This window comes from Corvus cornix, chromosome 10 (assembly GCF_000738735.6).
Source record: "Corvus cornix cornix isolate S_Up_H32 chromosome 10, ASM73873v5, whole genome shotgun sequence".
NCBI classification, from domain to species: domain Eukaryota; kingdom Metazoa; phylum Chordata; class Aves; order Passeriformes; family Corvidae; genus Corvus; species Corvus cornix.
Genome location: NC_046340.1, coordinates 2062648 through 2086067, shown reverse-complemented (window position 1 = coordinate 2086067; position 23420 = coordinate 2062648). Strand labels below are relative to the sequence as shown.

General features: G+C 43.4%; 1 protein-coding gene across 10 annotated transcripts in view; it reads right to left on the bottom strand.

The window, feature by feature from the left end:
• SEMA6D (semaphorin 6D) overlaps positions 1 to 23420 on the bottom strand; it is a 217026-nt gene that overhangs the window by 30252 nt on the left and 163354 nt on the right. For 3 of the 10 annotated variants that reach the window (XM_039557370.1, XM_039557376.1, XM_039557378.1), the window contains exon 1: positions 516 to 641. The exons of 1 other annotated variant lie outside the window; for it this stretch is intronic. In XM_039557370.1, the coding sequence (XP_039413304.1) occupies positions 516 to 608 (93 nt within the window). In that variant the 5' untranslated portion in view covers positions 609 to 641. Of the gene's footprint in view, positions 1 to 515; positions 644 to 774; positions 890 to 23420 lie in introns of those variants that run through there. 6 more of the 10 variants (XM_039557372.1, XM_039557371.1, XM_039557375.1 and 3 more) reach the window with 4 other exon arrangements.

Genomic DNA, 23420 nt, shown 5'->3' with positions numbered 1-23420 from the left:
TGCTGCTATGCTCAAAAGTAAATGTATTCTAAGCCACACACACATACAAATGACTTTACACACCGAGGGCTGAATTTTGTTCAAATTACTCACAGACTCATGCCTGTGATACAGACATAATCTTGACCAGAAGTAAGAAACAACCTAGAGATTGGCAGAAATCCACTAATTTAAGACTAGCAATATTCATGCTAACAAGTGGGATATCCACCGGAACTACAATATTTTCAACACATCAACCTAAAGCAGTTAATCGCATTTTTCAACTCACAAGACAAAACACAACAACCATAAAAAAACCCCCTGCACAACCACCCCACAGCCCTTTAAAACACAGGAGTAAAAGCCACCTAGATATATCTGTGTGACCTTTCATTTCCATTCATGCTTATAAATAATAAAGAAGGCTTTAAACCCTTTCTAATTACTCCCTGAAAGCAGCTGTATCGGTTTCTGCAGTGATGAAACGCCCCCACCCCCCCAGAAAAAAAAAAAAAAGTTTCGCCGCTCTGCACCTGAGCATTGTTTTCGGCAGGAGGGCGGGCGCGGAGCTGGCCCCCGCCGCGGCACGGGCGTAATTCAGAACTGACTCCAGTATTTGTTTCCATCCATAATTGATGGGGAGCTGGAAACGCGGCTCCCTCTGCCTCCCAGCGCCCGGCTGCTGCCGGAGAGCCCGTAAATCACGCCTCGCCAGGCTGCCCGCCCCGCCGGCAGCGCCGAGCCCCGGGCCGGGCCGGCTCAGCCCCCGACGCAGCGCCAGCCCCAACTCACCCCAAGCGCCCCGGGGCGACTTCGCCGGGGATAAACCCGACAGCTCCGCTTCGGCTGCCCCGTCTGCGGCCGGCGCCGGCTCCCGCCCGCTCCGCTCGGCAGCGCCGCCGCGCTCCCGCCGCTCTCCCCGGTACCTGCAGCCGCCGCGCCGCTGCCCGCGGCCGCCGCCCGCCGGCGGGGCCCGCTCCGCCCGCCGTCCCCCGCCGGGCGCCCCATCCCGGCGCTACGCCGGGAGCCAGGGCGGCGCGGGGGAGGCGCCCCCGGCAGAGCCCACCCCTGCCTCCACCTCCCGCGAATGGATTTATTCTCGCCCGTCCCTCGCCGTGCGTCCCGCCGCCGGCACCGCGCCGGCCCCCGGCCCCCGCCCCGCCGCTACCGCGGGCAACTTTTCGGTCTCACCGCACCCGGAGCGCGGCCCGCGGCCGGCGGCGGAGCTCGGCGAGTCGCGCCATGGCGGGGCGGGGGCGGACCGGCACCGCCCCGGCCGCTGCCCCCCGCCTCCGCCTCCCCCGCCGCGGGCAGCGCCGGGCGCCGCCCCGGCCCCCACACTGGCCCCGGCCCCGGCCGGCTGCGCGGAGCTCCGGCAAACTTCGCCCGTAGTTTCACCCTTCCCAGCCCACCTCGGCAAACCTGCGTCCCGCCCCCCCCGCCCCCGAGGCCGCGGAGGTAAACAGCTGGGGCGAAGCCATCGAGAAGGCGTTTTGTTCATCGCCGACGCCACCTTCGCTTCTTAAGATAGAAATTTTCATTTCTACTTGGGAAGAAAAAAGTCATTGCGAGCAATGCAATTCTGCAGGCTGATGAGACTCGATTTTGCAGACGAGTACTTCGCGTGTGGTGCTGGGGGGGAGTGTCCTTGAAATGACATCTTTTTAAATGCCTGTCCAAAATCCCCTCAGATATTCCAGAAACAAAGGGTTTAATCCCAGAAATGAAGTCCAGGAAATAGCTGTCACTAATTCATTTTTCTTCACATGAAAGATAAATTAATTAAGGCTTAAAGTACCATGAAGTATTTTGGATGCCCTTGAAAGGGGGAAAAAAAAGGATTACTCGCCAAACTGTATCATCTGTGTTTGTTTTATGGGAAATAAGAAAAAATTCCGAGTAAAAGTAATTTAGAGATTTTTGCTGGGGAATATATCCTTCATTCATGAGCAGTTCCCAAATTCCTGCCCCTTAGCTGAGCACTGTCTCCACAGCAAAGCCTTGGGCTGGTCGCTTCCACCCCTCTGGAAGACAAGCACTTCATACTCCCAAGCAGTATTTTGGGCTGATCTGGCAGGTTTTTACGCACGCACCACTCGCAGCGGGAGCGCTGCCTCTTGAGAACTGATTCATCTAAGCAAGGGCGCCAGGATTTGGCCCATAGTAAATTCTCTTTAGAGATGGTGCCAACAAAATCTCCCAGCCATGGGAATAGGAGGTTTTTGGCAACTCAGTCCCTTGGCTGTCTCTCTCTGATGTTTCCTAGTGGTGACAGGCTAAAGGCAAGATCATTATGGGCTTCCTCACAGCGAACACAGCAAAGCTATGTGGCACCCCAGGAGCTGCTGCCTGGTTAAAGGTGTAAGGACATTATTTTCTCTTTCTCATGAACAGCCCTAATCTGAAAAGCATCAAAATTTGCACAGTGCATGAAAATGCTGCGATAGAGACTACTCGCTTGGTTAGGAATCGAATTGCAACCTGAGGACAAAAAAAGCTGAAAGTGCCTTAAAAAGAAGGATTCGTTTCACAGAACAGCTCTGTGGCCTCTGCACTGGAAGTCAGACACTCTGTGGTGTGGATTTATGGTGGGTACAAACAGGTGCCTCTGCGCAGGCTACCCACACCAGGGCATTACAAATGTGGGATTTGCTCCTTGGCTTTTGAAACTCCTGATGGTAGTGCCAGTCAGGAAAACTGCAGTACTGGAAGAGCCACTCATATTTTCATTTAATACGCCTCTTTTGTGACTGCCATGTAGAAATTACTCCTCGATGTTGCTCGGTTATCCCTGCCACGGGGGCATCAGATGCCCAGCGCTCAGCACTGCCTGGGCTGTGGCTGCAGGCTCCCCTCTGCTCTGAGAAGGGCAGCTTGTGGGAAGGGACCTTTCTTCCCTGCTATAGCTTCCAGCCACAAGCTGACTCAAGGTTTCCGTATATCAGGATGAAAGATTAATATGGTTTAAATCTCCTTCTGCTTCAATTAGGCAGGTGACACAATGTTGAGAATCAGATTGCATTCCTGTAGGGCAAAGGGTTTCAGCTAGAAGTACAGCATTTTAGAGGATTTTGGTACAGCCCAGACTAATACCTTGTGTCTACACTTAAATATGGTAGTTTATTATCATTTCAAAATTTGCTGCATGGCTAGAAACCACTTTATGTAAGGATTTAAAGTATGTGCATTTACAATATGTGTGCAGTCAGGGAATTACACAGCCACAGGTTTTTAAACACAAATATATGCAGGCTCCTATTGATATGATAAACTATCAGTAACATGTGCTGCAAAGCTTCTTAAATCCTCATTGACACAACAGACCACTATTGTGTCAATAGTGTGCAGATTAATGGGGTGTTGTCAGGCTGTTTTAGGCCTTAACTTTCATTTATCCTAAAACTTGTTCTTCATTGTAACTCTTAACCTTTGGATTCTGCCAACACATTTCTTGTCGCAAATATACTAATGGAATTAAAAGAAACCTGGCTTTTAAATGTTAATTACCCTTAGAATGATTGATTTGCAAAAGAAACCCATCAGCAGAATCTGAAAGTACAGAGGCAGAATGAAATGGACTGTGTGTCAGTCCAGGAGCTGGGAATGCCTGAGGACCAGCTTTGGCTCCAATGAGACCCCGTGTCCGAGGTGGTAACAGGAGCACTTACCCACCCTGTCTCATGGGTAGGGTGTATGGGTTATTCCTTCTTTCCAAAGGACTTTTCATCCTCTAAGTGTTTTACAGACTTGAGCAACACTTGTTCATGAATTTGAAAATATAATAAGCAAAATATTAAAAATTCACATACTGATAATAGAACTACCCTCTTTTAGAGCAACATATTGAGTTTTTTATTAATTAAAATATGGATAATACTAAACTGTGTTTAAACAGGCATTTCATTCTGCTTGAATGCCTCCACTGGGTTATAACCAAAGCTGAACTGATTTCAGCAAGCAGGTGTGTTGATTGAAATCCCTTCAGCCACATGGTGGTTTGGTAAGGAAGTGCAAGTGCACAGAGTGCAGGGCAGTTTGCAAGTTTGGGAAACCACCTTCAGAGCATGGTAGCTCAGGAAAGTTAGCTCAAATGGCACATCCCTAGGAAATAGCAAGGACTGAGGGAAATGGCGTTGATGGTTTACCCCTGGCTGAGCCAGAGCTCCGTCGGTGACTCAGCATGCGAACGCACGGACACAATGGCTTCTGAATGAAATAGCAAACCTACACTTTGAGGATATGTTCATTTAAGCTGTGTCATTTCCTATAAAAACAGCAAACGTCAGTTACAGGGGGATGGTCAAATCACAGCAGTGCCAAGAAGTGATGATGTTACATCCTAAGAGTCATTTTATTTTAGCTAAATATTCTCTTCCTCCCTTCTCTTTTTTGCCAGTGCATATAGACATCTGCCTACTGCAAAGCATTGCATAGAGGAACTGGTAGGTAATTTAATATGGATCGATACATAATTCCTGATGAAGTAGACATGCAGTTTTTATATTCACTGTCCTTAAATCTAAATTACAAAGTGCGATGTTATGACTTACCTTGACTGTAATTAAGTTTGATAATAAAAGAGAATAGAATTTATTTATTGTAAGTGTCTAAAATTAGCTGGACAATTTAAGGTGCTATTCAATGAGTAATGCTCCCATAGAAGGGGTAAACATTTGTCTGCTGGATAATATTAGTTCGTATTAACAACCTAGAAAAGTTATTTCCATACAGCTCTGGTTTTATGTGTCTTCTTGTCTTCTCAATGTCCTGGGAGCCATTGCACAGGGCAGGGCAGGCATGTATAATGCATGAATAAATGTGGAACAATTTCCTAGATAAACAAGCTTTTTATCTCTATCGATTGGTGAAGAACTCCCTCCTTTGGACTTTTAAGAACATATATGTAGAAAATAGGAAGATCAAGCTGTAATGCCTCACAGCTCATCACCAGAACAGGGTTAAAGCCACATAAGCTGAAACTGATAGCTCATTAGGGTGTTAGCCTGCACGATGCAGAATTACACGTTTCCTAACACTCACCTCTGAATGCCGACCATTCCTGGCTTCAGCATCCCATCTCCATGAACCCTGTATCGCCCTTCTTTAGCCACTGATTTTTCCCCATTCCCCATGGTTCAGATCCCAAGAAGATGGGTCTTTAATCTTCCTGGAGAGCATTTAAATCATATCCCCGTTCAATCACCCTACACCTTGTTGCCAGGGGGAATATAGGTGAAAATCCCAGTGTTTGGCTGGCAAAGCAATAAAGCTGAGCCAACCATTTTCCTTCTTCGAGTCCTGAGCTTGTAGTAGTATCAATGCAAGTCAGAAGTGAGACATTTCAAAACATTGTCACTCATGATTTACACCAATTGGCTAAAAATAGCAAATTGCTAATATAACAAGCCTGTGCTGTGTTGATACAGACAAATAATTGGTTATAAGTCAAGAATTATTTAAAGAGGGGTAAGCTTAAGAAAATATGTCATAAATTTATCCCTGCAAATAGTATCCAAGGTATCACGAGTGTAGTTCTTTATAATGCTTAAAGGAGAGAAGATAATTTTCTCATATTTTCCAAAGGATGGGAAACCCCTCTTTTCACCCTTGACAGCTGTCAGAAAGCACAAGAGGTGCTTTTAAGCAATTGCCATTATGTAAAATATAGGGAGGACAGAAAACAGTTCCAGCACTTTTTTATAGCATCTTCTTGGGTACCGTATTAAGAGTTGTGTTTAATGTATTTCTGACTGTCAAGAATTCACTTTCACATAGAATCATTTAGGTTACAAAAGACCTTTAAGATCACCGAGTCCAACCCTTAGCAACACCATTGTTCCCTTTTTCATATTGTCTTAATCTGCCTCCTCATTTAGAGGGATGTGCAGAAATCTCAAGCTGTATGCCTGTCACTTGAAGGTGTAGTGATCATTTTTTGCTAACGCTGATGCTGGGCTGTACACCCCAACTTGGCAACTTTGTCCTGTCTCTGTATAGGATCAGCATGGGTATGTGCTTTCATTCCTGTGATTTAGCTTTCTGGCTGGTGTAAGAAATGGGTCCACAGTGCTGTTCATGACCACCCCTCATCACCTGACATCAGTTGGCCTTGAGAAGCCCACAGAACCATCTCTATATTGAATATTTAAGTGATAAATCTAATACCTGCTCTCAGGTGAAGGTCTGGCTGAAATTCAGTATGTTGGCTCTCCAGTTCCCTCATCTATACTCTGGGGAGGTAGAGGAGATGTGCCAGTAATGAATAAAAATAATTGGAAAAGAAATAATTGTTTTTAAGCTTTGTCACTATACTGCATGGGTCAGCCAGCAGGGATCCTGCAGGATCCCATGCAGATGAACCTGAGGCAGTGGAAAGCCAGAAATTCCTCCTCTGCTGAGGCTGTGGGGCTGGCAGAGAGAACCTCATGTCAGCAAGGACAGCAGATACATAGACACAATGTTTGCAATGTGTATTTTACAACTTGAAATGTGCCTAGAGTGAAATCTGGGTGAAATGTGCTTAGAGTGGAATGTGGATGACTGTATGTCAAAGCTAATAAAAGAGATTCAAGCAATAAACATAACTGGGCACAGTCCTGTAAAACTGGTCTTTCCTGCCTGTAAGCTCCCCATCAGGCTTAACTTTGAAAAACCAACTCTTTCAGGCCAATGGTTCTGGCCATGGCACTTTCCTGCAAAGATCACTGCAATAGTAAAACATGATTAATCCCTGGTCATTGCTAAAGAATAACCTTGTAAAATAATCCAGTGAGGGACAGCTGTACAGAGCAGAGAGCTGGCAACAGCAAAGCCAAGCTACAGGCATTGCCATGGTGCCCTTTGGGTCCATGTATAGAGCAGTATACTGTTGCTCACTCCCCTCAGCACTTTAAATGTCTGTAGGGATGATTGAAAACAAAAAACCTCAATTTTCTGTACAATTATTAGCTTTTCAGTTTGGTGATTTACAGCACCCATCTTTTGATGGGGAATTAATTCAAAATATCTAAGGTAGTATCATCAAAATACTGTAATTAGATTTAATGGCACACTTCCAAGATTAATAGGTGATCTTCCTCACAGCCTATGATTTTAATTTTCAAAATTTCATTTGTCATACTGCTACTCAGTACAGATTCACCATCACAGTGTTTACCTACACTTTTCCTCACTAATAGTAAAATGTGCTGCCTTTTCCAGGCACAGACAGATGAAAAGATGTATTAGTAACAAATCTGTGATCATGGCATATAATCACAAGATGACAAGACACTTAATGTTATCTATTTATATATTATGTATAGCAACTTCTATTACACAAAATCACTTTTCAGTCCCATTTTAGGGGATTACCTAATCCTGTAATTGATTCTGTGTGACGAGTCCCCGTTGTCCTTTGGAGACCCATTGACCTTCAGAACAGGAACAGGCCTGAAAACATTCCATTATTTCACTGGTTTTTTATGTGTAAATTACAAGATAATGTAGGATGAGAGCAGATGATTTTATCTGTCTATTTACTTCACTGGGCTCAGAATTCTAATTGTTTTATGACTTGACCAAGAAGAACAATTACTCCCTATCAGTAAGAATCACCAAAGACATGATTGATGTTTTCTTTAAGGTAAATCAAATATTCCCATAGAAATTTAGCCAATCATGCACGTTCTCAAACAGCTCAGAGCTACAGTAACGCTCCTTTCTACTGTAACTGTCACATCTCAAAACTTGCAAAGGGGTGAAGCAATTGCTCACTGGTTATAAATACCAGCAGATTTCGTTTATCTATAGATCTGTATCATGTTACTCATTCCAGAGTCCATAAAATCCAACATGAAACAGCTTGACTTCGTACACAAACAATCACGTCCTACACAAAGGTGAGTCCACAGGTAGCAGCTGATGACATTTTACAGTTATGGAGGTTTTAGTATTACAGAAAACAAGCAATTACACATGTGTGCATGTACAGACACACACACAGACACATAAACCTTGCTCCTTCACTGTCCCACCAAATATAACTCCACAAATTAAGGCCTTAAATAAGTCTCTAAGAATGTAATTTAGTACAGTCTGAATCCCCCTTGGGCAAGCCTGAGGTAGCTCCTTGGGCTGTCACAGCTAAGCAGCTGTCCAGCCTAACACTGACTCAGGAGCCAAAAACCTGCTTCATTTGGGTGACAGTGAAACAGTTGTAAAGGATCAGACAGACATTATTCATGGCTGATGTAGGGAGGGTGTTTGGAAAATAGCTAATACCAGTAATTACTAAGAATAGAAAGGTAAACAAACTGCTTGCAAATTTGTATCTGCGTGAATTCTGAAACAAAGCCTTACCACATGGCATTCCTATCCAGCAAGAGGGTAGGCTCTCATCCTAGGTTAGAAGAAAGATGATTGAACGATTTACTTTTACCTCTGTGACACACACACAAAGTGCACAGCACACACACAATCAGTAATGAGAGGAGTTGCTGCCTTTGCCATATTACCTTGAGTTTGTGTTTAGTGTGTCCCCCTTGACATCTCAGTATCTGACTTCAGCCTAGGATACTTTGTTCTTGAGGCATAGGTGATTACTTTTAATTAGTTTTTTGACACTTATGGCCTTATCTGACATTACTGTTTGTTTGAAAAAAATTACTTCTAGCTTTGATGTACCTCAGTGTTCCTTCTTGCGTGCTGGTTGTGGGCTGCAAAATCCTTTCTGTTGAGTAGCTGTGACAGAGCCATTCATGAAATGTTTCCTCTGTTCTGTGCTTTGCACGTTAGTGCAAAATAAAAATTTCCACTTATGGAAGGTGAGCACACACAATTACTATTCTCTATATATTGTCTCTCTATATTCTGTATTCTACTGTTCTCTACATTAAGAGGCAGAAGAGAGTGCAGATTGTTTGATCCTTTGCAGTTACTGTTGCTCCTTCCTCCCATCAACATTTGAAATGTGCACTGTGTCCAGAAGCTGCTGATCCAGGGACACATCCTACTACCTTCCTTTGGAGGATGCAAGATGACATGTTTTCACCTCTGAGGTGACAGTAGGTGACAATGAGATAGGCGGCCCATTTCACCCCCACACTGTCTCACTGATCACAGTGTGCCAGCTGCTCGTATGACTCTGCATGTCAGCCCACTAATCTTGAGTGATGCAAAGCTCCACAGAGTCAGGGGAAATACCATTGTCTGTGACAACTCATGCAGGAAACAGTCATGCAAAGGAGCTGTCAAGGGAGGAGGCTTGGTCGAGGAGAGGGGGGTGTGTGGGGTCAAAAGTGTAGAAAGCACTTTGGATGCAAGGCAATATAAATTAGCCGTGGCACCTATTCTACCCTACAAAATCTCCTGTTTGCATCACATACTGGAAGAATTGACATGGCAAAAACATACAACACAGCAACCAGCAGTAATGATCAAGTTATAACTAAATACTCTGGATGGTCCTTGGCTTGGAAAAACAGGCTCAGGTAGGAATGCCAACACTATTATCTGACATAGCTTGAAGAAAGAGTAAGCCATGATATCTCCATTCTTGGCAAATCACAGAGACTGCTGCAGGCACTCTGCTCCTTCTGCTGCTTGGAGTGATGCAGTCGTAGCTGCTGTCGCTGTTAGCTACAGATCTCCTCTCTTCGGTGTCTTTGTGGGGAAGAGGAGGGCATGAAAAGTGGTTCACTACTTGGGAAGCAATGGAAGAAACAGTATTTGTGGTTCCAGTCAAACTTTTCCAGCTCCTTTTATAGATTTGACTTTTTTTTTTAATTAGTTGCATAACAGGGTGCCAGGATTTTAGCAGCCATGTTATACCAAATAAATCATTTTATAATAAAGTCCCTACTGTCCAATAGCCAAAGATAACTATAGGTTATTCTCAGCTTTCTTATCAAAAGCTGTTTCAGACTTGGATATTTTATCTGAGTACTTCAGATGCTGCCTGAATAGCTTCCCACATTCAGAAGAACCTCAGTGATTGTTTATTCTGTGCTTATGTACTTTGAATGCTGGCAGAGAATGCCTGGTTGGTTGTTTCTCTCCCTGCCATTATTACCCATATATGTGCACCAGGCCAAGAGCTCAGCACCAAACCAGCGAGGGAGGGAAAGGTCTCCACCTGTCGTGTAGCCAGACCATCCAGAAACACTCTCCATATGTGGAGACCAGCTGCATAAAGCACAGGCTCAGCAGGCTCCCTGCCACCTGGCCAGTCCCCTGTGCTGCCCCAGGCCCGGAGCACACTGCCAGGGGAACAAGGGAGTGGAGGCAGGGGGAGACAGTAAAGGCAGGACAGGGAGAAAGCAGACTGTCCCCTGCTCAGCCAGCTGACTGGGGCTCTGGAGAGTTGATCAGGGCCATACTCAAACTTGGACTCCCATCACATCACATCACATTGCCAGGACTCAAGCTCAGATGAGCTTTGGACATGTCAGAAGAGGGATGTTAGGCCATATGACTTCTTACTACAGACCCAAGCAAGGAGCTCTCTGCAAGGTGGATCATCTATCACTCCTGCCCATCAGTAATGTCATGGCACTGATGTCAGGCTGACAATTTAGATTCAAAATCCTTCCTAGAAGGATCAGGATAGCACGTGTGCATGTGTTCCTGGGGTTGCTGGCCATCTGGGCTGCTCTTAAAGCCATGTGGTTTTACACCCTGCCCACGTTTCAGGCGTCCAGTATCCAGAACGGCACTCGGGAGAACTGCATGTGTTAACTTGTTCTCTGATCTGCGCCCCTTCATGAACTTCTGACAGTGACTAAGTCTGTGTTTTCCCTAGGACCTTCAAAACCCTTTCAAACAGACCTGATGACAGAAAGCCTGTTGATTTTTTGTTGGGACTGAGTGAAGATCCCTCTATTCTCTCAGCTGCCAAAAGAAAAAAAATGTGAACTATACTTTTCAAATGTCATCCTGGGGAGCCAACCCTCAAACTCTTCCTCACATATAAAATGTCCTGGCAGGATTACCATATAATATCCATTGCAGCAGTGGAAAATATCAAAGGATCATGGCTTAAAATTAAACAAAGCAACACCCTTTCTTGTCTCGAAAGCAATACACTGTTCCTCTTCCTCCTTTTCCCTTCTCACCTGCAAATTGCCATGTAGTTTGGTAAAGTGGGATTAAGTATCCACAATAAACACTCCCATGTGAGGCCAGCAAGAGCAAATGGAAGCAATCGCTTCACTTTTTAGCCCAAACCTTCTGTTACTGTAGCAAATGAGATTTTTTTTGCAGCTGACTAGCAGAAACTGATTTAGGCCCTTTGCACTTGCTGCCAGCAAGTGTTTCCACTCCAAAAATAGCCTATTGAAGAAAGAAGTGTCAGTTGCTGTCTTCAACAGGCTGCTTTCTAAACCCATTGTTAGAAGACACCTACTTCAAATGAAACCTGGCATGTCACCACGCTGTGGGCAAAGTGCCATTCCAGCAGATGGGCAGGGGTAGGCAGTGCCAGCAATCCAGTCTGTAGATCAACCTTGAGTAACAAGGTTGTATTCCCATCTGAGGATGTCGAAGCCTGGAGCTGTGCTCTACACCAGCCTGTGTCCTTACACGCGTTGCTGCCCACACACATCTATGCAATCTTTGAAATGTTTCTATTTCATTTCCAGCCCATCCTGCTCTGTTCCACCAGCACCAGGTTCAAGTCTGGGATGGCTGAGCCTGGCCTGCCATGCTCTGAAATGAAGGTGTGGGCAGGACCACGTGAGCAGTGCTTGGCTTTCAGTGCCTTTCTCCCCACTGTGGCATTTAGCAGCAAGTATGTGGGAAAACACCTCAGGGTGCTGTAGTCGAGGCAAAAACTTCCAGAAACACCTCAAGAGCTGTGGAACAGTGAGAAACCACAATGTAGGTACCTCTGAGTGGAGCTGCAGGAGTCCAGCAGAGGTTAATCTCCGAGCTCAGGTTCCCCTACATTTAGAGTACACACGTGCCCTGGTGTCAGGTGGTGAGAGCAGTCCTGCAGTCTCACTCTGGTCTAGTGTCAGAAATCCCCACGCTCTCAGGTGCCTCACAAGACCATCAGGCCTCGGTGAACTGGGATCCATATGCCACAGGCTCATGACATTAATATGACAATCAAGTGTCTACCTTTCAATGTGTCTTGTACAAAAAAAGCCTCACCTTTCTCGTGGAATGCCAGCCTGCGTGGTTCCTCTGTAGTACCTGTGTTACAGTCTCAAATTAATGCATGTAAACTCTATCTGCATCTTTTCAAAAGCTCGTCTTATATGTCCCATGAAACTATTAGTTTAGCTATCACTAGGTATTAAAATTTAAAAGGGTCACTAAATGCATACTGCTAGAAGGGAACAACATTAGTTACACATTACCAGAACAAAACTAAATTAAGAAACAGCTCATTTCCTTTGTACCATCAATATTTTACTCAGCCATAGCCTGGATGCTTGTACTCACGAAAAGGAATTAATCATTCATGTGCTAATGTACATCCATTATTTTTAAATCATCACTTAAGTAATCATTTTTGTGTGTGCTCAGATGTGTGATGCCTGCTTATGAAAGTGCAGGAAAAATCAATACAAATTAAATAAAATTTAAAAGGTGGATATCTGTGAAACAGATGCAAAAGAGTCTTCCATGCAGTAAAATTGTAATCAAATTGCTGTAAAATTCTGTTAGTGAGTCATAATTTGAAAAAGATACCAGTCTAATGCTAAACTTATTTATATGCCATGCTACCCTCTTTATTTTGGTGCAAGCATACACAATGCAGTTCATCACAGATTTTGTCTTAAAACATGCATAAAACTGAAACAACAAAATCTTTATTGCCATTTAATTGGGTACTGCCATTTCCCAACAGTTTATTTACCGAGAATCACAGTGTTTGTGTCATACCATCATCTGTGTCTGCACATCTGGGAGGTTCCCAAAACCCTTCTCCAAGTGAGGTGTAGGAAGTCTCATGGAAAGGCTCCCACCTGGGGCAGGCACAGGGGTCCCTGCCTGGGGCTCCCTGTCACACACCAAGTGTGGGCACTGTATGGCTCAGCAAAACCAAAATTCCCCTCTCCTGCAAAGTGTCACACAGCCTGCAACATCTACCCAGTACAGATCACAATAATCAAAGTCTCATTTCCCCAGCTCCCTGAAAAGGACTAACTGCATCTCCTGGGCTGCATTTGCTGCTGCCTTGGGCTTGTCATTTACACCCATGGAAAGTGCTCCAAATCAAGAGCCCTGCTTTGCTCAGATATAAATTACAGCCACTTTACTCAGCCATAAATGTCTGTCTAAGGTGAAAAGTAGCAAAGAACAGCAGTTAGTGCTGGCTGCATATAGAAAGAGCCAAGATGGTCCTACCAGATTGGAGCCCACAGTCCCATGGAAATTAAATCAACTTTTGCTAAAGGTGTGATTGCTTCTTTCGGACTACCCATATCAGTGAAAGAATATGGCAAAGCTGTTAGATCCCTGCAAGGACAATGAATTTCACAGAAGAGCAGCACAGTACTTGAAGAAGAATTTGGTGTAGCAGTGCTGTAGGTTTTTTTCTTCTATTGCTTCAGTAATTTTATGGTGATGTAGTTTGATGACAATTTAAACAAGCTCTGTGTTTATGAGCCAATAACAAAATATGAAAAATAAATTTCAAGGCCAAGGTGTCTATTAATACATGGTATGGCTTCTTGTGAATGAATAGAGATGAGCTGGAACAATGCTCAGGAAAAAACAAGAGAGTGTGTGAAATGGAGAAAATGATCCAGCAGGCAATACTTCTATTTTGCAGAAACTTCTCAGAAAATAAGTAGTGGGTTCCCACTCATCCTCTTCACTGAAAGCCATGCTTTCAGGTATTTAATTTTGAATAAAGGCCTTTTTCTTTTTTTTCTTTTTCTCTTTCCCTTCTTATTGGGAAAGATCCAAATATTTTCCAGATGAAACTTTTGTGATAACCACGGTATCCCTCTGAATTGTTTCTCCCTCACCCAGACATCATACTTGCAGCCATCTCATCTGCAAATGTCAGTGAGAACATGGCAGAAAAGTGCACAACAGTATGATCAGCCTACTGATAGTGGATACCAGGAGCAGCATGAACTCACCATGACTTGGAGATGTATCATGAATGGCTATACTTTAGGCTGCAAGGAACTGAGACTTTAACTTTTCTTTTGGAGAAGCACCTGGTGAAGCTGGGTTTGGCCACAGCTTAGGAACTCCCTGAGAAGCCAGCAGGAGCTCAGTACACACTGCATAGGCACCAAACCAAGCACACAATTTACATCCCCTGGCAGTGCACAGCAACCAGTTACTACAGTCCAGTACACAGACAGGAGTCCCTAACCTTGGAGAATTGGATTGGCTCCCTTGATTTAATTTCAACCCAATTAAGGGACAATGCATCACGAGCAGTGTATGAGGAAAAAAACATTTTCTAGATGAAGCACCCACCAGGTCTGAAAGCCACTGCCAGTTAAACGTGCAGGGCAAGCACTTTTGCAATTACACCACCAGTTAAATAAATATGGATTTTAAATTTCTCATTTTTATCAAATTCAGCTGTTGACAAGACCTCAGCCAGAGGGAAGAAGGGGAATGAGAGGGCAATGAGCTTTTCAGACTCAAGATGTGCCACCTGGATGGGAGGAGGAAGGGCCCTTTCTTAAGGAGATACATTTGGGTTACTGGAGGTGACACATATGAGCTGCCTGCATGGAGCTGCCTGACTTCCTTAGACTGAAGCTGCTGATAAGAATGTGAAGTCTGACCTATAATAATTTCTTTTGCTGTGTGTCTAAAGGACTAAGTGGGTCTTTTCCCAGTTCAGAAGCTGCAGCTGAGCTGGGGATCACCTGAGCGAGGTTCAGCTGTGGACCTCCACCACTCCCTGTGCAGAAGAGAATCCCTGCAGAGAAACCAGAGTGGGAGTTTGCACAGGTGTAGAGAATTGTCCCAAACCTATGTGTGTGCCTCTGCTATCTCTAAACACATACACATGTGCCTTTTTTTGCCTTTGGTTAAATTTATCGAAGTGTCCTGAAATGCACTTCATGTGATTTGAAGGATAAAAATGTCTCTGTCTCACTTGTGCCAGTTTATTGCTAATGTGGGCAGGTGATTCATCAATGGATGAAATGAGATTTTCAAGTTGTTTTAAAATGATGAGGTAGTTTTCAGAGCTCATGCAGTTTGTTACTAGATACACGATTTATTAATATATTTGTCAAATAATGTATTTGACAAGTTTTAAAAACATTTCTGGCTAATTGCTTTTATAACTCATCAATCTTAAAAGGGGAGTAGCAAGATAGGATTGTATTTTACAATCCGTATTTTTCTAGTCCCTCCCTTGTCATAGCACAGTGAAAGGGATGGAGATGCAAACACTGGATCCATGTTTCACCATGATTTTTCTTTGGTTTACTGGTGATTTTCTTTGTTCAGGATAGGTTCAATCTTGCAAGTTAAACTAGACAAGGAGATTGGCCAGTTTCAAGCTTCATAATTGATTGGTGTAATTGTGATTGCTTTCAGCACCATGGGACCTTTTAACAGCACTTTGATTTTTTTGTTTTGATTTCACTCTACACCATACTTACATGTCCATCTATTCCTTACTGGGTCCCATTCAGAGATACAATTTTCAGGATTACATTTTCCTATTAAAGGCTTGATTGAAAGATGGATTCAGGGCTCAGACACATGCTCACTTAACAAAGCAGATGCAGCGAGTTCCTCAAGCTGTTTGTTACCACCTGCTTGTCAGACACTGTAGCCCACCCAGGAGAGGATGGAGCAGAGCGTGTGAGCCTTTGGGAGCTGCTTCAGTGCAAAGTCCTGTGGCTTAGCTAAATTCCCTGGACATGTTCCCTTCCATCTGCAGATGGCTAAGCCTTGAACACGCACTCAAGGCCCACTGACATAGACTGGAATTATTAATGATCTGAGCAGTTTTCCTGATTGAGACCAGAGTGTCCAGTCCTGTGACGTGATCAGCCAGAACATCCAGCCTGTGCTGGGCAGCACCGAGGCTCTGCTGGGGCAGAAGAGTCTGCCAGCACCAGGGCAGGCCCAGGTGCTCAGGCTGAGCACACACATCCCCTCCCACGTGCTGATGCTCATTTCCAGGCCCAGCTGCTTTTTACTGCCCTTCTGCCAACCACTGCTCCCCGTAACTGCTGGCAGAACACACCACGTGCCTCTTCCCTGTGCTCTCTGGGCAAAATCAGGCAGGCTGCTTAACCACCTGCTAAACTATTTAAATCTAATGGAGTTTTAAAGCTGTAATAGCCTAGCAGACAAACAGGGAGAAGTCTTGGAGATCATTCTGCTGAATAAATGTGGAGAAATTTCTGACACTGGACTAGTAACTGGGAAAACTAAGACCATTACTGTGGTTAAGTGATGCCTAAACCACAGTAATGGTTTTTTAACTGATATTGTGGGTTCACAACCACTTCTCTGAGACTACTGGGCAAGAGGGGGAAGAGAGAGACGGGTTACATTCAGATGTAAATCTCTGCAAGGTCAGCATGTACACACCCTTCACAAACCTGCTCGTGCAGCTTGCATATAGGCCTACAAGGAGCTGCTGATTCAGGGTTTTCTCAATAACAAAAATGTAATTTTTGGAATTTAAGTTTTGGAACACAATGCAGTCTGCTAAACTCTCTTTTATTAAAAAATAAACTAGAACAACATAGAAGGCATAGCACCAGCCAGTGCTGGGAAGGCAGACTATTATACTGAGAACAAGAGCCTGTGCATATACATTGAATAAACCGCATTTCTGAGATGTGCCACACTCACACCTAGCCCTGCAAACACACTCCCACCAGGCTTACTGGCATGGGACAAAGACACCCTGGCCCAGTCCTTACAGATCAGATCCTTCCATCTGCAAGAGCTGTTTTCCTACCACTCTTTCTCAGTATTTCTCAGCATTATTCAACAGTCAGCTTTATTTGATTTGTGACGTGGTACGGTTTTGTGCTTTATATACATTTTAAAGTTACCTTTGTCTTCAGCTGTGGTATTGCCATCCAAACAGCTCAGAAACACCAGCTACAGCAGGCAGGGTGAGCAGAGGCACTTCAGGAACTAATGAGAGTGGGGACATCTGCATATTCAGAGCAGGAGCTGCACATACAGACTGAGCCACTGCCACCAAAGGGCGAGCTGATTACTGCTTATTTGAGGGGAGAGGAACGGGTTCGAACTGGCTAAGACACTTTTGTTATCATGAAATGCATATTTGGCTACAGCAAATGGCTTCAAATCAGAAAAGTGACATTTTTGTGCTGGCTGTTTATAAACAGGATGTAGTTAGTGTAAGGCACCCACAGCTGCAGTAACTGCAGATTTTCAAGGCCAGACTCAAATGTATCATACTTCATCATTGTCTTTCTCGTATTTGCTATACTCACGGCCTTGCAGTTTTATAGAAAGCCAAGAAAATAACTTGACTGGTTGGTTGGCACTTAATACTGTATGGCAGTTCATTGTTTTCAAGTGAGTTTGTATTTTCACCTGAAACTTTAATAACAGCATCACAGGCCCAGCCCTGTTTTTGATAGTCAATGTCAGTGTCATGAGCTTTGGTAAGTGCACAACTGAACTCAATAAAACTGAAAACTGGGGAACCTCTTCAGTATTAAGAGTGAGTTTAGCTGAGATGAGAGTCAGAAATTCAAAGCCTGTTGCTGACTGCCTGACCCCAGTGGGGTCGCAGGTGGGGATGGGCAAGGAGAGGGGTAACAATAAGGTGATGGGGCAGCATCACAGGTACAGCTTTCTGGAAAGACAGATGCAGCTTCAATCCAGATGTCTTCCTAACACTCATGATAAAGTTGTAGGGAGTGGTTTGATGAAACCACTTTCTTTTTTTTAAATCTCTTACATCGATGTGTAACAGTAATTCTTGTTTCTTACAAGAAACACAATGTGGAGACAATAGAGGCTTTCCAGGGGGGAAAAAACCCCCGCAGATGTGAGACTACAGTACAGAAATCTGTAAGCAGTTGCTAGAAGTTGTTCTCCAAACTGGTATACACAGAGTTTGCTTTTGATTCCAGTAATAACTAAAGCAACTTATCTTCTGCCAGAAAAACACATTTCTTTCCAACAGAAAACTGCAATGAGTGTGCCGTGGTCTTCATCATCCTTGAACTTCCCCTCTGTGGACAACATTGAAAAGGCCAACTTTTCTCAGTTGTTTTGGTTGTTTTTTCTTCCCTGTATCTGTCACTGACAGTACTAATAAGTTTTGAAACATAAGGACAATTTGTTACTTTAGACTTAGCATCATGACTGCTCTTTGTATGGAAATAAGGTTATTCTGCTCTAATGAAATTGCTGAGCTGAATGCACAGTTTGAAGTTCATGACCCATTGAAACGATGATTTATGGAACTTTCTTGCAAATTACCTGTGTTAACATCACATGTAATGTATTTCTATCACTAGACCTTTGGAAGGAGTTTTCTTTTGCAAGATTCTTCTTGGTTGTTGGGGATACTTTGGTTCCCTCAATACTGTCCCATAGGAGGGTTTAAGTTTTACAGTGCACTAGAAACCTCTGAAGTTTCTGCCTTCAGATAAATGCTTGGCAGCGTCCAGGCTCAGTCCACTTGTATGGATGCTACAGTGGAAACCCCTTCTTCTGTACTAGCACCAATTTACATTTGGTCTGAGCTTTGGAAAGATGGGTCATGTTGTCAAGATCTGCACAGAGATGTGACAGAGAAAGAGGTAAGAAAAAAACCTGCAAGAGTTACCACAACAATTCCCCTTGTCTTCTAGTCTGTGCCCAATGTTAAACCTGTTACATGAGAAGACAAGAAAAATCAATGTGGGATCAAAGAATTAGGGGGAGATCATGGTAAATCAAGAAGCATTTTGCTTTGAAGGATTATAATATGAAAGGCAAAAGTAAGTATGTGGAACAAAAATGCTGGGCAGTGAGAACAGTGTGGTGTGGAATTCCCTCTGTATCATTTCCACTGAATTTCATTCATTGAAAATGCTCAATATATGGCAAATATTTGAGAGACCAGTGCCAGAGCAGTATTTTGTATATCCTGTAGATGGAAGTGTACTGGGAATCTGGTCAGCAGTGTAATTGTTTATATTCATTATAAACAATCTGTGTTATTTGGCAGCAAAACCTGCCTTTCTGAGTTGACTCTCATTGCTGCTGAGATAGTTCTATCAGCTGCTTGTAATTTTACTTTGGGGGCATGCAAAAGTACACTGTATTTCTTCCAAATTATCTGTGGGAAAAACATGACGAATACACCAAAGGCCCCTCAGCCTTGTGGGACCTCTTTTGCCCCTCTTTCAGTAGTCTGTAAGGGCCATAAGAGGATGCAGAATAGGTTTAGTTTGCATGTGTCTTGTACCACCGCTACATCCATCTGCAGCTTCTTTCCTGGCTTTAATGCCCAACTACTCTCATCTTAACAATGCTAGCAGATAAAATAATGAAGAAAATTGCTACTGAAGGTAGAATGGGACATGGGATGAGGCGAAAAGACCTTACTGTGAAAAGGTAATGCCCTATTTGGCTTAAAAGATGAAACAAATAATATAGAAGCCATTTCCGGAGCTTTCCATGCAAGGCTGAGTTCATCACAGATGTGTAAATGTGGTTTCTGCAAGATGGGACCTTGTGGTTGTCCAAGCTACCCTGCACCTGAAGGACCTCCTTGTGCCTCATATGAACATGTACTTGTGCTCCTACCTAGAGCAAGGGGAGCATAAAAGATTTTCTAGCAGGTATTTGGGAGGGAGATTCCCAATTATCCTCGACTATATCAGGAGGAACTGCATCTTCTGTCAATTTCTTTTTTTCTCCAAGAAGAGTAGAGAGAAGGCCTGACAATGAGTTACCCAGTAACTTCATGGTTAGGATCTTTCACCTCCTGGTCTCAAATCGGCTCAGGATGGGTCAAAGCAAGAACTCCAAACCTGAACTTTTACATCCCACATACCTGTTCTAACTACTAGGAGACGGTCACTTGAAAGGAGATTTTTCTGTCACTCTTGAGCTGTTCCAATTTGTAGGAATAATTAAATACTATTAAATTTAATGAGAGATGGATTCTACAATCCAGCAGGTTTGAGCATTTGCCTTGGGTGTTGATGATGCAGGTCTGAGTCTCTGCTCCAGTGACTCATCAGAGTGAACAGGCACAGCTGAATTGCTGGACGGGGATTGCTTTTGCTTGACTGATGTTTTTCTAGGAAAAAGAAGAAACCCTAAACCAAACTGTTTGTTGAAGGAGGGCCGATGAGTTCTGAATGAGCCCTACCACATCCCTGCTGCTTCTCTGGCCACAGACCTGATCATACTCATGCAAAAATATTATGAGAGCATGTCCCAGCCATGTGTTTTCGAAGAGCATTTCATCAGCATGAACAGTTTTAGCTCCTCTCCCATGCTGGCAGCCTCCACTGCGGGGGAATGTGTTTGTGCTCACACCTGTGCCTAGAGATCACAACTGCACAAGAAGATGGAAGAATTTTTCCACGTACATTAGGTGCTTTAAAAAAAATTCTATAATCTTCTGTTTTCCAGTCTTTCTCCCCTTGTCTATTTTTGCTAAGCCGGTGCTTGTCATGCCTGTAGGCTTCAAACCGAGGGAGACTTTTATTCTGAAAGCAGCTGTTTCTACTACAGGAGTGCCTTCACTTTGGCTGTGATCTTCCTCCAGGAAGGTGAGGCTCTGCTCTCAGCTTACACCCAGGCTATCCCGGCTCCCAGAGTTGACCCAAGGACAGAATTTAGCTCTGTGGGCTAGAGGCTGAGCTTTTGCCCTCTTTTAGCAAGTCTGACTCTCTCGTCATCCCTCCTGCTTTTGGAATGTGCAGCAGGAGCTTCTCTAAATTTTAATCGGGCGATTTCATTTGTTCAGTACTTGAAGAGCAGGATTTATTTATCGAGGATTTAAATTTCTCCAAAGTAGAGAGAAACTAAATAGCACTGCTCTTTAAGCATGTCTCTACATTTAGAAAGCATTGGGTTACACTTTCCATTTGAAGCTTTTCTTCTTAAAAAATAATTCAGACACCCCTCCTGAGAGTTTCCCGGCACTGCCCCCCCGTAACCCAATCCGCGTCAGGGAGCGCAGCCGCTGCTTGCCAGGTGTGCAGGCAAGTTTGTCACATAAAAGACTTCAGGCATAAATGTTGGCAACACGAGCTCTGAAAAGGCATTCAAAGAGGGCTTTATATATACTTAAGGGTAAGAGATATGCTGTTTTGCTAACGGGATTCAGTATCTGTATTTTACTGTAAATGCACCTTTTTCTCTATCAGCTATGGATGAGGAATTAATTTTATTGACTTTATGGATGGCTTTGGGCTGGAGATAGATCTCTTCCCACACGCATCCTTTGACAGCTTTCCTTTACCTGAGTGCTATCAGAACTAGTAGGAGGCAACCACCATTTCTGTTTGAATGAATTCTCTCGTTATTATAGTGCCAGGCACTCATTGTCTGACCCTGCAATCTAGAGGCCCAGAGTGTCTCCAGTCCTGGGAAATACTTCTGAAAAATAGTGATAACTAAGATAATAATAATTCTCAGCACTCCTGTAAAGCTTTTAATCCACTGATCTTAACCAGATACTGGCACTTACTACTAGAGGAAAGTTAAATTTGTGGCATGAGGGATCCTGTCATTTGAAGGAGGAGGCCTGCAGAACAACATGCACTGTTAGAAAGGACAATGGTCAATTGTTTTGGGTAACATGCTGATCTCACTGCACTTAATGGCAAAATGACTTCAGTGGAGCCATAAACACAAAAAAGCGTTGGGAAAAATATTGTCACGGTCTCTGTATTCAAAATATGCCTTTTGTAACAAAGCACCGCACACTCTAATGCAGATGTTTGCTATTTGATGCTTATTTTGCATGTCAGACTAATTATTTTTGACTATTTGTCTTCTCTGTCTGTCTAATTTCTTTCAAATTTGAATATGCAGAGATACAACTTTGTAAAGAAAGTGAAATATTGTAAAAGTACTCTGCAAATATTGACATTATGTCAAATTGATTTACTTGTACATCAGATTTTTTGTTTACATTTCACAGAAATTCAAGAAACGTCACTCTTTTGGCACCAGCATTCATGGCAAATAGCCTTCAAAGTGTCATAGATGAGATTTTGATGAAGAAAAAATATACATTTGCATGTGTACATGCTGGTATTTGCTCTAGTAGACAAACACATCCAGCTAGGAGGGAGACAGCTAATCATGTACCTTTCTGACAAATTAGCTTATCAATGCCATATGACTAGCATGTACCTTATAGCCTCCCAGAGAAATTACAATCAATCCAAGCTGTTAAGAATTGGAAAAAAAAAATTCCCTTTTTAAAAATAAGTTTGCATAGCAAACACTTCTGAAGCAGCTGTGATTTGTTTATGGATTTTCTACAAACAGAAGGAAAAACTAGATTTCCTTGATAAATGACTTATTGATAATTATTCGCTGAGTCCCATTCTCCCATGTACTTTAATGAACTCTAACATAGTGAATCTTAACACCCAATACAAAGAAAGTAAATTTTCACCCTTAATGCAGTGTGAATGGCACAATTGCTTTATTCTTTTATTCACAAAGTGTCAGTCATTCATTTCAGCTCTGCATCATTCAATAGAACTAAGATGTGCAGTGAATGTGATTCCAGTCATGTCATCCTGTTAGTGCAAAGTGATTCTCAATAGCACTTGACAGCACACTGCTGGATTGGCTCAGTGCATTAAAACAAACCAAATTATTCTGGTTTTATGTACATATCGGTACTTGTTGACATACCAGTAAATTGTTTTAATAGCCTGTACTTATGAAGGTGTATATCTCTGTAGTTAAATTCCAGTGTATTGTAAAGTATACTATACATAGAAAATATTACTCTCTCAGGAAAACTGTAATCACAAAGTTTAGACTCAAAAAATACAGTGATGCTCACTGCTTTATCTGCTCTTTGAGCAGCCATCACGAGCTAAATGTGTGTGGCTGAGGCAGGAGCAAGTGGCCTGAGACGCAGCTTTGGAGCGAGGGGAGTGGAACGTGCTGCCAGTTACAGCCCAATTAAGTGCTGTTCTGCTTAGCTGTTTGTGGCCAGAACTGCAGCCTTGGTGAAAACCAAACCAATATGTTTTTTTACACAATCCTCAAAAATAATTTCCTTTAAGCAGTCTTTAGACCAGATTTATATCTTATGTCAAACAAAGGAGATGATGAATACTTCCCTCAGTTAATACCACCTTCATGTGAAAGGTGTGCACTGGCCTGGCAAAGCAATAAATAAATCCACAGTGATGAATACTGACACTCTTTACTCCTTTTTTTTGCTGCCTATGCTTTCAGCTCCATGCTGCCATGCCAACTCAGACGTACAGAAAATATTGTGTGTCCTGTTTAGGAAGATTGGCCAGTTTCCTCTACTTCCT